General features: G+C 40.0%; 1 protein-coding gene across 1 annotated transcript; it reads left to right on the forward strand.

The window, feature by feature from the left end:
• Positions 1–3,617: 3,617 nt before the first annotated feature.
• On the forward strand, positions 3,618–14,561 carry SH2D1B (SH2 domain containing 1B). Its single transcript, XM_064410574.1, has 4 exons — positions 3,618–5,384; positions 8,462–8,525; positions 10,273–10,441; positions 13,617–14,561. The coding sequence occupies exons 1-4, from the start codon at positions 5,251–5,253 to the stop codon at positions 13,655–13,657; spliced, it is 408 nt and encodes a 135-aa protein (XP_064266644.1). The 5' UTR covers positions 3,618–5,250; the 3' UTR covers positions 13,658–14,561.
• Positions 14,562–14,974: the final 413 nt, after the last annotated feature.

Below are 14,974 nucleotides of genomic sequence, written 5' to 3' on the forward strand. Positions count from 1 at the left end.
GCTTTAGAAAGTTGATACTTTCAAGCATAAGCTTTTGTATGGGTATTCATGTCTGCCTTGCCCAAGATATGAATCCAAGCCTTGTGTGAACTTGTCCTGTAAACTCTTGAGAGCTGGGAGCATCATTTGAGCATGCACATTCTTTGAGAGCCTGGTTCTCTGATCACCTTTCTGTAGTGCTGCCCAGACCATCAGTAAAGGAAGAAGATTATGTGAAGGAAGAGTGGTTTAGAAAATGATGCAAGAGCCCTCTTAAGTTTGTATGTTGTCATCCTGCTTTTCTTTACATTATTCAGTGCCTAATTGCTATTGGGGGGGGGGGGAATAAGTGTTGTTTTCAATATTATGCAAAGATGGCACTGTTCCAATGTGGCAAGCTGTAGTTGTCATGTACACAGCATTCTGACAGGACACTATAAGTTAGTGACTAGGAAAATATCAGTAATGGTAAAAAGAGCTACTAGTAACAGAAAATTCACAAGGTAAAAATGATGATACTGTTAATATGACTCTAGATGTGAAGGACAGATAAACACCTTGGACCAAGTCTTGTCAAATATTAAGACAAAAGCTTCAACTTTTAAAGTACAGTTATATGTGATGGAGTATGTAGCGGAAGTACAGAAATGTGATTAAGTGTAAGTGAGGTTTGTCACTTCCTACAGCTCTGTTTGCACATTTCTTAACAGGAAGGCAGTACTTTGGGGGCATTATGACGTGAGCTAACTTCTTACTGCATTTTATTAATTGATATATGTAATATTTGAGACCAATGAAGATGTCTTGCAAGCTGAATTTTCAGGATATATTTTTATATTTTCGTAGAAAAGAACTAAAATGGCTACATTCCTTCTTTCTGCTGCAATTAAATTGTTTTGAAATAAGTATGCCTCATATATAAACTGGACATTCAGTATTGTTTCACTCTAATTCTAATTCAGTCCAAGGGATCTATTAACAAGAGCCTCAGTTACCCTGCCTCAGAGGCAGATCATAACACTTAAATACAAACATTGCGGCTATTATAAGCTCAGGCAGTAATTGAATATGGATCACTCTGAACCCTGACAATGTGGTTGCCAGTGAGAAGGAAATTATTGTTTTATGACTTTATCCTGTAAGTAAACATTTAAGTAAAATTCTAGATCATTTTAAGACCAAAACCCACAACTTACACATATTCATGTGTCTTATAAACCTTTTCTAATTGTTTGGCTCTGTGACTTTTTAACTCAAATTTTAGCACAGACAAGTTTGAACTACCATTCTCAGTTCATTTTGAACTACCACTTTCATTCTGAACTACCATTTTCTCTTTACTGGTATTTTAAAAAACAGGCAGTATGTTAAGAGAGTTATAACACAGGCTTTTCCTCCTAGGTTTATATTTTATTAGAAAGCTAATGGGAAAGCTCTGATGCCTTGGGGCTCCACAGACAGCTGTAGCAGTAATCTCTAAGTAACAGACACACTAGTTCAATTTTCTTCTTGAATTTACATCATAATGATTTTTCTTTCAGTGTCAAGTAAATCCTGCCATCAACAGATACTACCAAAAAAATCCCTTTGTGTCCAGGCACAGTAAATTGCAAAAGTACAGCCTGGTGTATCTATCATGCTAAAGCTGTAAATTGAAATTAAATGTAATTTTTTGCTGTAACAGTTCTTCTTGCAAAAACATTATTGGTTCTGTTGGTAGAGTGAGCCACAGGACTGGGACTGCCCAGAGACACAACTCAACAAGAACTCATATTTCAGGAGATTTAGCTAGAACTCAACTTACTTTCTGGTTTTTTATGTTGTGGCTGTTTTTTTTTTCTGGCCAGATAAGAAATGACCTTCAGCTCCTTGCTTTCATCACAACAGTTCAAGCACACTGGTTTTGGTTTTGACCACAGCTTTTATTTAGCCTGAATATCCCACACTGTGCCTGATGATTCGCTGAAAGTCTGACCCTCAGTGTTGTCACGCAGCCTAGCTTCTGCCCAGATTTCCTCTTCTACAGAAGGAGCTTTGCTGTGCTAGAGCTGCAGCCAGGAGACATTGCAGAACAAGAGCTAAAACTGTGCTTGTTAACATGAGTTGTCACTATGAAATAGACTTGCTAAGTTTTACAATAACAGGTGAAAAAAAAAAAAAAAGAAAATTAGTCCAGGCAGCCAAATGGCAGAAAACCAACGAGCTATACCATCAACAAGGGCTTGGCACTGCTGCCAAAATGTTGCAGGTCTTGTTTCTCTAGCACCTATTTGTGAAGGGAAGAGTGGCTATGGATATGCTCTTCTAATCAAAAGACTTGCTTATTTATAGGCATCAAATTTTATAGAAGTAGTAGCCAAAGTGGTGCCAGAGAGAAGTAAAGAGAACAATTGCACGAAAAGGTGGCTTATGTAAAAAGACTTCCTTCAGAAGTGATTGCATTAACTTCAGAAAGTGTAGGATTGATTGAAGGATGTGATTGTTTTGACATACAGAGGATTTTTAGGAAGTGAAACTCTGTTTTTTTCCCATGGTATGGTTGAAGCAGGCCAAGAGACAGTCTCTCAGGGACAAGGACCTTGTTTTTACCCTGTTCTCTGCCATCTGAAAGGATAGTCACTGCAGGAGGTCTATCCTAGGAACTGTGACATCTCCTTAAGTGGATGAGAAATAAAAAGCAACCCAATTTTATTCCAGAATGGACTAAAATGATTTTAAGCACACATTAACAAGAGCTACTGCTTTGTTTGGTGTAGCTAAGATTCCCAGAGGCTCAGCCTGGTGCAACTGCCTCAACCACCCAAGCCACACTGCCTTGGGGCATCACTGCCATTTCAGCTCCCCAAGTCTCTCATCATACATTTAATCAAACTTGAGATCATCAGGTCATATTTATTACCACTTTCCAGATTTGGCTGAGGAGGCAGCCTGGGTTTGCAGGTTTGTGTAAGCCAAAAATACTTGTGAGATTTGTTAAGCTGGAAATGTTTATGTTAGGAAATATTTGCTCAGAGTTTTCATTAGGCTACATTAGGCCCATGGAAATATATTGTTATGTGACCCCTACATGCACTGTAAAGATTCAGTGCTGTGTTGTACAAGTTGTGGTGAGGCTCATGGTGCAGCTGTGGTGACTGACAAGGAAATCCCCCACCTGCCAGCTGTTAACACAGCATCCATCAACAGGTATCCCATGCTAAGATCTGCAAGTCCTGTTGTATATTTGCCAGAAGCTGTGTGGTTTTGCTCTGGGTTAGCCCTCAAACACACACACACACCCACACCAATATTTTAGTGATATATATTTAGTCACAGATATTTATTGACTGACCATACCATATTTACAGCCTCTCTCCTTTCCCCCTCGCAGACATCTTTCTCTAGTGTATTTCTAGGATTTCTGCTTTTAAATCAAGCATTCTATCCTATTCTCAGGTCCATTTGAATATTACAGACAGATGAGGTGAGGTAAAAGGACTGTTAATTCCTGAATGCTCTCAGGGAGCTGTGGAGACAACTGAGGAAGAATGTGATTGGGCCAGTGGGTGGTGACTGCTGCTGGAAGGAGACCTCATCCCCATTTTTCCTCAAGCACTTTCTCCTTCTTAAGATTTTTTTTAATATCAGACAAACACTCTGCTAAGCCAACAGCAGGTAGCATGTGGTTGCTATTCACTTTAAGTAAATTCTACATTCAGATCTGCAAGACCTACTGAAACTGTCTTATATTTCTGCACCTAGGTAATGAGACCTTCAGAGAAAATTGTGAAGAACATCGATTTCTTACTTTCTTGAAAGAGGAATTTGCAGTTGTTTCCTATCTACCTTCCTTTCAATACAAGCAGAAAACTTGCCTGAAGCAGGACAGTGCTGAGCAGTTGCTGCTCTTCATTTGCAGGGCTGGGCTTCTGGAAACACCATTCACCTCACAATACCTCATGGAAAATGTTTATTTATACAATGTCAAGAAAAAAGGCCACAAACAGTTTTGACCTGAGGAAAATACAAGGGCATTTGATAAGAAGGAGAATCTTTGTCACATAAGGATGTTTGTTCTTAAGGATGCTTACAAGACCAGGATATTTCCCTCCCAATATCACTATCTCCATCCCATTGGAAGATAAAATAAGACTTATTCCAAGTGCAGCTGTCTGCAGACAGCTGAAACTGGAGGATCTAACTACATAAATAAGTTCCTTGGTGATCAGGACTTGTTTTATCAGTAACTTGTGGTCACTGCATGATAGACCTCAGCGACAGCATCACCTTGGACATGCCATTTCTTGGTTTCTCTCTTGGGATATCTTTCTTCCTTAAGTTCCTACATTTCTTTGAGACAAAACAGTACCTTTTTAGAGGTACTTTATTCCTGAACTACCTGAGACACCATCTGGAAACAGTCTTAGTGTGATACATGATCAACTTGCAGTTAAACACACAAATGTTAATGTAAGATTTTTGTGTGTACAAAGTTGTCAGAGAAAAAACATGACTGTAACAGCTGCATGTAAAACATGGTTGGTTTTGCTTACAGTGTTCTATCAGTATTTATCTTGGTTTTTTCATAGGTTTTTTTCCCTGTGATCAAGATGACAGCCGTCCCTGCATCTCACACTGCTCCTCCATTAAATACCTTGTGTCATTATACAGCTTATTTTGATGAAATTTGTTTAAACCTCTGCATGAACAGAGAATTGCCTTTTTTTTTTTTCTGGCACATCCTATGCCTTCATGACTGATGCTGATTAAAATATCACAAATCCTTATTTTCTCTTCTCAAAATCACCTGAAAAAAGAAAAGAGTGCTTTTACATAACTTTATCCTCCCCTACACAGTCCTGACTTATTCCTGAAGCACAGGACCCTATTTGCTGGGCTTTGAGACACTTTAAACATAAAAGTTAACTTAAAAATGTAACTATAACACAGTATCAACTTAGTGATTTCATAGCTTAGAGGTGTGATACGTAACCCAAAAGTCTGCTGGTATAATGTGACAAAAGTGCCTTCCTTTTTGATGTGGACTGTGACCAGTGTAGACCAACATTTTCCTGCCTCCACGGAGCTCATGAGCTGTCAAGCTGCAGAATAATCCACCTCACTGGGGGACAGTTCAGTAAACAACACAGATGAAGTCCTGTGTGTCCTTGGCACCTCCAACTTCAGATCTCCACAGGAAGCTGCCTTTGGAACAAGGTTTCTTCTCATGCCAGGTTTCTGACTTGCTCTAGAATTGCTTTGAAAGGCAAGCTACCTTGTTTACTTTGGCCCATGGAATTCCCATTTTTTCATGGAAAGATAACAAGAAAAACCTGTGAAGAGCTGCTGAGCAAGAAGAAAAAGAATGGCAGCTACTTAATACGGGAGAGTGAGAGTGTGGAAGGAGCCTTGTGTCTCTGTGTTTTGTAAGTATCCTAATACTGATTTTTTTATAAGCTTTCAGTTGGATCTAAAGACAAATCATCTTCTCTAACATTAATAGTTCTTCCCTGATATTAACAGACTCCAAGGGAGTGTGTCTATGTATTCTAAATGAACTATAGTCTGGTGATGCTGGCTGGTCTCTCTCTGCAGACAATAAGGGGAGCCCAGAGAAAATACCTCAGCCTGCCAAAAGATTCCAAGATCCTTACTCAGAGTAACTGCCTCTGTAATGATGAGTAAAAAGCATTTGAGTAGTGTTGAGACACTGAAAAGTCTCATGGCGTGTTACAAGACACTTCCTTCTCTTTGTAGACTTTCTGTCTGATAAAAACTCAGCCTTGTGTTTCAAAGGAATTTTACCTGATATATGAACACAGGCTGAGGCTGAAATTACAAAGTTCTGTTTGAATTTATATGACAAATCCACAGAAAAGATGGGCATAGAAAACTGCTACTTCTAGTCTAAAGCTTTAATTACTACAATAAAAATTTTATTTTCTTTTTCTGTAGGGAATAGTACTTTTATTTCCCTTTTTACTCTTTTCATATATAATTGATCTGTTCATAATGCATTCGAAGTTTAAAAACTAGAATCTAGGTCTTTGTTTGAACCTATGAGGTTTTGCACTCTTGTTGCAGACACGTTTGAGTGTGACATGAAAACCTTTTAACACATCTAATTAATGAACAAATATAAGATGTTTTTATCAATCACTAAAAATTAATTTGTTATAAATAATCAATGGAGAGGAGAGAAAAAGAAAGAGAGAAAATGGAGTACTACTGGGTTGGCAGGTAGAAGAAAGGAGATTGCAAAATAACAGAACAAGCAGAAGAGAAATAGCAAGTTGGGGACAAACAGAGCCCTCAGCAAGGGAGCTACAGGAACTTGCTTTCAGTATGGTGTGGAATGCAGGGGCTGAGGGAAGGGCAGGGAGGTGGGAGGGAAGGCACATGCACACCTTGTCAGAAGGGACAAATGGAGAACATGACACAGAGGAAGAATGACAATGTTAGTTAGAACCTGGGTTAGGCTTTGTGTCACGCCAACACATTGCTTTTCTTTTGTTTTTGGGTTTTTTTGGGTTTTTTTAAGAGCAAAGCACATTTGCCTTGTGATGTCTTGCAGACATACTTTGGCCTGTCACATCATGACTTCCAGTTTGCCTCTCTGGGTTTTAGTGTTAAAAGCTGATAAAAACTGAAGTGTTTAGTGGATCTGCCTATAATCCTGACATGGACAAATGCCATAGTTAAACTGCACGAGTGGCAGCAGTAGTACACAGATGGTGGCTTGCACAGGTCAGAGCAAGGCTTGTGTTCAGATAGCACATGGGGTGGTATTAGTGCACTGGCTGAGAGCTGCCCCAGAAACTGGGCTGCCTGGCAGTGGTTCACTAGGCAAACTGCCCTGAAGCTGTTGCCAACCAACACTGAAACTCTTAGTGATGTTGAAAGGCAGCTTTTGAATTAGCATTTCAACACCTTGTTTAGCACCTAACATGGTTTATGTGCAAACTGATAAACCCTTCTCAAATTAACTGATCTGTGGGCAGAGACACCGATCCCCTCACTACAGCAAACAAACTTTCTTATCCTTTTCTACTGGGATATGGTGGGGAGTGCATTCCCATGGAGGACCTGGGAGGCAGAATGGTGTGACCAGCTCAAATGCATCTCTCCTCTAATCAGGCGAGGTGCACTGTCTCATCTAGAATTATCCCAAGTGGCTGACAGCACTTCAGTTCAGACCTACTGGTTTTGCTACTGTTCTCCTTACTGTTCAACAAGCCATTTTCCCTCTCACATTGCTTTTCTTCCAGACCAAACATTTGTTTATTTGTACCGTTTACTAGCTCTTGGTAAGCATTTAGTAGTTAATGAGGAGACAGAAGTTTCCATTGTAATGGTAGTTTCATGTTAATTTACTAAGAATTACAGTACCTAAATAATATCTAGGCAGAAACGTTTTAATATTTACTTGATCAGTAAAGAACAAGTTTAAAAAATTATCAGTTCCTGGTATTTCTTTTTCTCACTTCTCCGTCTCTGTAAGCACTCACATTTGTAAAAGTACTTTTCAGCAAGGAACATGTATATTTCCACAGGTATCTCAAGAAGACAAAAAAACAAAATATCCCTGTGATACCACTTTTTGAATTAAATTAAACCTGTTATAACTGAAAGCTTTATTCTGATTTTAGTTCATAGTAACTTTTTTTTGCAGAACAAAGTAGCTTATTTTCAGTAACCCTTCACTTCTGTGCAAGTGCCCTGAGCCAGGTTTCTGTGCCAAGATTCTCCTTCTCATGACAGTTCACTTCACATAGCCACAGCTGAAGTCCTCCTGATGAAGAAGCACACAAGTTAAAAAAACCTTGTTTTCAAGTGCTGCTCCCCCCTCTCCTCAACTTCCTCACTTATTTGTGATGTATATTTTCTTCAACTCTGCTACCTTTTTTTATCACAGTCACGATCTCCAGCCCACCTCCTGAATTGCTGCTACTGGGGTATCTGATAAAGCTTTTATTTCTGTTGACAAAATATATCCAAAGACATCACTAGCCTCAGTGTTCAAACACCTGCTTATTATCAAAAATAACAATGACTAAATGCAAAACCTTGGGAAATGCAAAGGAAGAACATTATTCTCAGAAGTAGGAGCCATACAGTCATTTTCTGGGTGCTGGTGACTGGAGGACATTTTCTGCCTCCAAGAATTCAACAGCCTTCTTGTAACAGAAATGCAAAATGCAGGTTAGAGCAGTGAGGAAGATAAGAGAGAGATGAGAAGAGGTGATGTCTGTGGAATGAAATTATGCTTGTTAAAGGCCTGTGTTAGGCTTAGTTCATATGTTCTTTGAAACTCCTGGTCAAAGTAATCTTGTATTTCAAGGCATTAAACCTTCACTCATTTTGTAATCTCCAGGATCTCGTCTTTTGCTTTCCTGTCTCTGCCTCATTCAATTTTACTGCACTTCTCATGTCATTAATCCTGTTTTCAGATATATCCACTGTGTTAATGTGATGTGTTATGTATACAATGTTTTTTTCACAGCTTTGAGGACCTCATCTACACTTATCGTATCTTCAGAGAACACCAAGGGTATTTTAGAATACAGGTGAGTAATTCACATAGCATCTCTAAAGATTGCATTAAATCATAGATTTTTTAAAAAATCATAAATTAAAATATCTTAAATTAATCTATGATCAATGGTAATTTTAATCCATTATCATTTTAGTCTATGATCATAGATTTTTAAAAATCCATAGGGTTAGTAGGACAGAGTTGGGGGAAGAGAACACAAAGAGCAAAAGTGAGGAAACTCCTGGACCGGATAAAATACAGTGTAGTAGGTAAAAAGGTAAAAAAAAGTCATGCACACAAGCAAAGCAAAGAAGAATTTAGCAACTCCTTCCCATCAGGAGGCAGATATTTAGTGACCTCCTGCCAAGTGAGGCCTCAGCACAGACATAACCACAAACGTACTCTCTTTCCCTACGCTTTTATTGCTGAGTACCGTGTCACATGGGGTGAGATGGGACAGCCAGCATCTTGCACACCCCCAGCCTGCTCCCCAGGGGAGCCAAGTGCAAGAAAGACATCCTTAGTGCTGCACTGTGGTCTTTGTGAGGGGTCCCCAGGATGAGGTGAGAGATGAGTGAATCTGACTCCATGTTCTCAGAAGGCTGATTTATTATATTATGATATATATTATATTAGAAGAATACTATACTAAACTATAGAGAAAGGATACAGACAGAAGGCTTAACAAGAATTTCTAATAAAAACTGGTGACTGACTCCTCAGAGTCTGACACAGCTGATGGTGACTGGTCATTAAGTTAAAACAATTCACATGGAACCAATCAAACACACGCCTGTTGGTAAACGATCTCCAGACCACATTCCAAAGCAGCAAAACACAGGAGCAGCAATCAGATAATTATTGTTTTCATTCCTCTCTGAGGCCTCTCAGCTTCCCAGGAAAAGAAATCCTGGCAAAGGGATTTTTCAGAAAATATCATGGTGACACTGCACGAGCACTGTTCAGCAACAGCCAAAATGTGGCTGTGTTAACAGCACTGTTTCAGTCACAAATTCAGAGCACAGCACGATGTAGGCTGCTATGAAGGAAGTTAACTCCCAGCCAGACCCAGTACACACAGGCATTGGCACCCAGTCCATCCGGGGCTGAATAGAAGATGAAGGATGCAGAAAAAACAAAGAAAATAAATACATGTTTCTTTGTTAGTTAAACCAAAGCCCCATTCTCTTTTAATGACTACTAGTAAGCTGCTCACTGTCTGTCACTGCCCTGAAGTCACAGCACTATGAAGTCCATGCATAGATCTCTGCAGGGCTGAGCTGCAGGAGCTGTTCAGTCCTGTCATATGAACCCACACTTAAAGAACAGTTTTGTGCACACAACCTTTGCTTCCCAATGCTGATATTTTGTAAAAATTTGAGTTCTGTTTGTCACCTAGTTATTTAAAAGCAGCATTTTAAGAAAACTAAATATGTTATCCCTAAACTTTTGCTCTCAGACCAGAGTGCAGTGTGTAATGCTGTCACTCTTCAACACTTTGCTGTAGTGGATTGCTGCAGCACACATCTATACCAATGATTTAACTGATGTTCTTTAAAAAAAAAAAAAAAAAGATAGTGAGGGAGGTTACTTTTAATGCCATAACCATGGCTCCAAAGAGGTGTCCCTGGTGTTTTAAGGACAGTGCAATATTCTGTCACCAAACCTGTTTACAAAACAGCTCCTTGGTAAATAAGAAGCAACTTATCATCCTTTTCATTTAGGGGACTCCCTGTGAAGGGAACTTGCAAACACATTTTGTTATCCTTTCCTTACAGACTTCTGAAGGTGTTCCAGAGAGGACCTTCAAAACATTAAAGGACTTAATATACGCTTTTGAAAAGCCAAATCAAGGACTGATAATAAACCTCCGCTACCCAGTGAAGAAACCGAAGGCCTTGCAAAGAAGCCAGAGGTCCAAGTCAGAAATGGACAATGTTTATGATGGTGAGAAACTTAGCCCTGCCTTTGTGGGTTTTTTAAAGATGACAGCATTGATAGGTTTGTGGTGAATACTTGCTAAACTTTGTTTTGCATGGACAGAAGTTTTACAGCCTCCCTTCTCTCTGATGTTCACTGAAATGGTTATTTTTAGCTCACAGGTTACTTACCTTCACCCACTACAAATGAGCAAATTAAAATCACTAGAGATACACAATGATGAAAAAAAGCTGCCACAGCTCTCTCATTCATGGATGTTGATGCTTCTAGGCTGGAAAAGACTGAGAACCAGTTTTACCTAATGTGCTTCTGCCAAGGTACCAGGCCCTTGCACTTGGGGGTTGAGGCTGGCCTTTACCTTCATTGTCCAGGTTCTAAGATATTTTTGTATCAGAACTGTACTCAGTTAGTTCTAAGATGGGCAGGCAAGCAAGCCAGCTTGTGATTTGTATTCAAACATGAAGCATATAGCCTTGTGCTTAGGGTCACAGCTTTGGAACCAGAATTCAGCCTCTCATTGCTCCTCTTCTGCTAATGTATGCTCACAAGTCCCAGGTGTAGGATGAGGATATGATGCTTCTGCCTGACAGAATTATGCAAATGGATACAATAAAGACAGAGGTTCTCATAAACCTTTAGCCTGTGTTGTATAGCCCCATGTCACCCTTACATCCTTGTTTTGAGAAGCATGACTTCAGGCACTGTTGATAACTTGCTAGTATCCCTCACACCATTCTTCATGTTCCTTCTGTACAACACTGAGCTGCAGCATCCATCAGGTCATGGGCTGCAAAGTAACCCTGAAGCTGTTCCATGACCTCTGGCAGAGTGTGCCAAGAGCCCCAGCCAGGACACATGAGAGTAAGAGGAATCCTTTTATTAAGTACGATATCATAAAGGAAACAGAACTTTGAAGTCTCCACCCTGCCCTGTGATTTGCATCTCATGCCCAACAGCAGCTCAGCACGGTGGTGTGGGGCAGTGTTAGGATCCAGTTACTAAAGTTATTAGAAATGCCTCTGCCCAAATTAAGGTGCAAATGAGACCACATGCCAGTGACAATAGTTTAATTTTATTTTATAGTAAATATGAGAGGGAGAGTGGGAAAAAGGAGTGTAAAAAGAAGAGAAAGGAGAAAGAGGTGGGGGGGACAGGAGTGACAGAAAATATCACCACTCCATGAATCCCTACAATGTTTCTTTCATCCTCTCAGCTGGTCATCTTGGTGGTGAAGGTCTCCCCAGAATGCACAGGATCCGGTGGCTAGGTAGGAAAACCCAGGCACCTTCCTGGGACCGAGGGGAGTTTGCCATTGTGTCTTACAACAGACTCTGGGATTTTTGTATCACGTGCAGTCCTGTGATGCAAGGCTTCAGGAACAGCTCTGGGGGACACTTCAGGGAGTCTCTGATGGATTAAGGCCCTCCTTCAGCAGCCTGTCAGGTGAATGCCCGTGGATGTGGCTTTCCCAAGGTTGTGAGTTCCATAGACAGGTTGATTAAGGGAGGATGGGCAGAGGTTACAACATGCCAAAACTTCCTCCCCCAACCTTGGCTGGGGGAGAAATCTGTGCAAACCTCCTCCCAGAAAAGGGGTCTGAGGGCTACAGGCTCCTCCACCTTGAAGCAAGGCAGAGATGATTCTCAGTATGGCTGCTGGGTTTGGCTCACACTCTTTTCCTTCCTTACTTGTTTCAGGTGATTGAAGAATGGGTATTCCTTTATATAATCTCAGTAGTTTGACTTTCAGTCCAAAGTTCTGGTTAGGCAACTACAGGGAGGCTTCTTTGGTTGTAGCTTCTTTTATACAGTTTTTGTTACAATGAGCAGAACTTCATACCAAAGTTTGAGGCATGAACTATTTTAGTCTCTGACAGCCTCTCTGTGCTGAAGTCGCTGGGGTTTCACACACAAGAGCAGTGCAACCGCACTGGCCAAGCTCCCCCAGCTCTGCGTACACTGCTGCAATTTTGGGGCCTGAGCCCCAGCAACCTTGCTGAGGGGAAGCCACAGAGACACATTTCCCATGTCATCAACTTTACCTTGTCACCTGTATCACACAGCAAAAATGCCACGTATACTCTTAACAATGTTGTTATGGTTTCTTATCATTGCTGTTGCAGGGAGACGGAAAATACTGCAGTAGCATGGATATGCTTTTAGGAAGAATCAGACATCATATGTATTTTATTTTTGGTCCTGCAATAGTAATTTTTTTCTAGAAGATGAACAGTGTCCTCATCTGGAATCACAGGGAGGAAAACAAGCCCTTTTATAGCAATGTCAAAATATAGGTAGTTTTCCATAAAAATTGAGGCTTTTTAGAAATAATCAAGCTACTTTGGAATTGTTTTTATTAAATTTTTATTTAAATTTCACTTATACAGCATTCCAAACTTCCCTTTCAGGCTGCAGGCCCACAGCAGGGGCTTACATAAATGCCACGCTCTCCAAAACACAGGCACTGCCCTAAGCACAGCAGTGCTCCCTAAAGCAAGCATGTCCCTCACATGCTACCAGCAGCTGGCTTTGCTGCACACACAGGACTGAGCGCTCCAATGCAACCAGTGGAAGACCTCAAGGGACTGAGGTCACGATCCTGGTGGTTGGAGATATTTGAGCTTGGTTTTCTAGCCTAAGAACAGCTTTTCTGAGGGCAGCTGCTTGAACAGCAATAGGTTTCCATAATGGAACTTTGAGTTCCAAGCATTGAATTTCTGCCTTTTCCCTGGCTTCTGAAAAACCGTAACAAAGTGTAAGAGAGAACAGGATTTTTCAGGCTCTCTTCCTTTAGTTGGGATGAGAACTTTTCTCTTAGGTATTTATTTACAGAACAAGGAATGCATTATGAGAGTCACAGGTATCTCAGCTACTAATTCAATTTACCAAGAATGGATGATTTCTGACATTTGACTGTTCCTCAGGAAGGAGGGGGTATCATGTGAATACAACTGTTTACAACAGTATTTGATGGCTCAGAGAAGGCAATGCAGGCTTTGCCTTTTCCTGGAGAATCCAGTCCATAGCACAGGGGGCCTAAACATTGACGCTGCAACAGCACACTGAGAAACCAAACTGAGTTTCTGATACCTGCCCTGCCACAGGACGTGCTGCTTCCCACAGCCTTTCAGAAGAGCACTTTGCAATGATATCTTTTTTTGTTTGTATTGATTACTTCACAGAAGTTGATGACAGCGGCGATTACGTTGATGTCTTACCCTGAAGGACCTGCGCCTGATGGTTTCAGAAGCTGCCATTCCAGGATGTGCCACGGCATTCCAGGGCCTCAGCTGGGTGTCCTCTGCTCCAGATCGGGAATTTCCTCCTCCTTTTGCAGACTGTCAGAGTAGCTGCATCTTCAACCAGAAGATCCAGTAGAAGCTATTATGCATGTTTGCTCAGCAATAAAAGAAGTACTTTTTGTTGCAGACACACACATAAGTATAGGGGAAGGTATGTGTCTTCTGCTGGTTTTTAGCCAGCAAATTGTCCAAGATGTTGACTGCTAGAGTGAACATTCTGCTGGAACACAGCAATATAAATACATTAAATGAATATGCATAAAGCAGTAATTTATGGCAGAACTGATAGGTGTTGATAAAAACCATATATGACAAAACTATTAGCATTTTAAGATGCTTTAACACCACCAAACTCTGTTATTTTGCACATGATTCATGTTATAAATGAGGCTGGAGGAGTGAATAGTATTTCAGCCATGACAAGGAATACTAGTAGTCTGTAGCTTGAATAATGCAAATTAAAACAAAAATGCTGTGTTAAATCCATGCCCAAAAAAAACCAAAAAAAAAAAAAAAAAAAAAAAACAGAGGAAAATGGTTCGAAATACTTTTAATACTTTTAATGTTGAGGAATGGTTCTGGCAGATTACAAGAGGACTACAAGTTGTACATACATGTCAGCGTGAACACATCCTTTTTTGAATAGGTTCTGTACATATGGAAATACTCAATTTCATTTTCTACTGCCATTAGTTCTGTATTACGTATATGTCTTTTGTTGTTTGCTTTTAATGCAAGAATTTGCTTTAATATTAATCCCAATTTTAAATATTTAATAAATACTTTAGCTTTGAAGGTGGCCTGCAACTAGCAGCCACAGCCAAACCTGGAATGTATGTCCTGAGTCTTCCAGTCACTACTACAGATTTGCTCACCATTTGAGATTGTGAGGAAGACATTTACATTGGTTGTATGTTAAAGACCCTTCACAAATTATTTATGTATTTTAATGGGTAATACTAGTTCAATTTTTTTTTCTATTATGTTTCTTTCACACCATTATTTGTCAAAGGAATTTTAGACTGTTCAGTGCTTTGGACTTCATTATGAATTTAACAGTGCTGCAGAGTTTTTGGCTCCAAGCTCAACTGGAGCATTTGTAGCATGAAATAGACATATTTGTAGCATGAAAGAGATTAAAAAAAAAAAAAAGACTATTAACTAACCCCAGAAATGCCAAGAAAAACTAAAATATATGTCCAAAACTTCATTAATTGAAAAGAAAGTAGTCATCTATA

The sequence above is a fragment of the Passer domesticus genome, chromosome 2, assembly GCF_036417665.1.
Source record: "Passer domesticus isolate bPasDom1 chromosome 2, bPasDom1.hap1, whole genome shotgun sequence".
NCBI lineage: Eukaryota > Metazoa > Chordata > Aves > Passeriformes > Passeridae > Passer > Passer domesticus.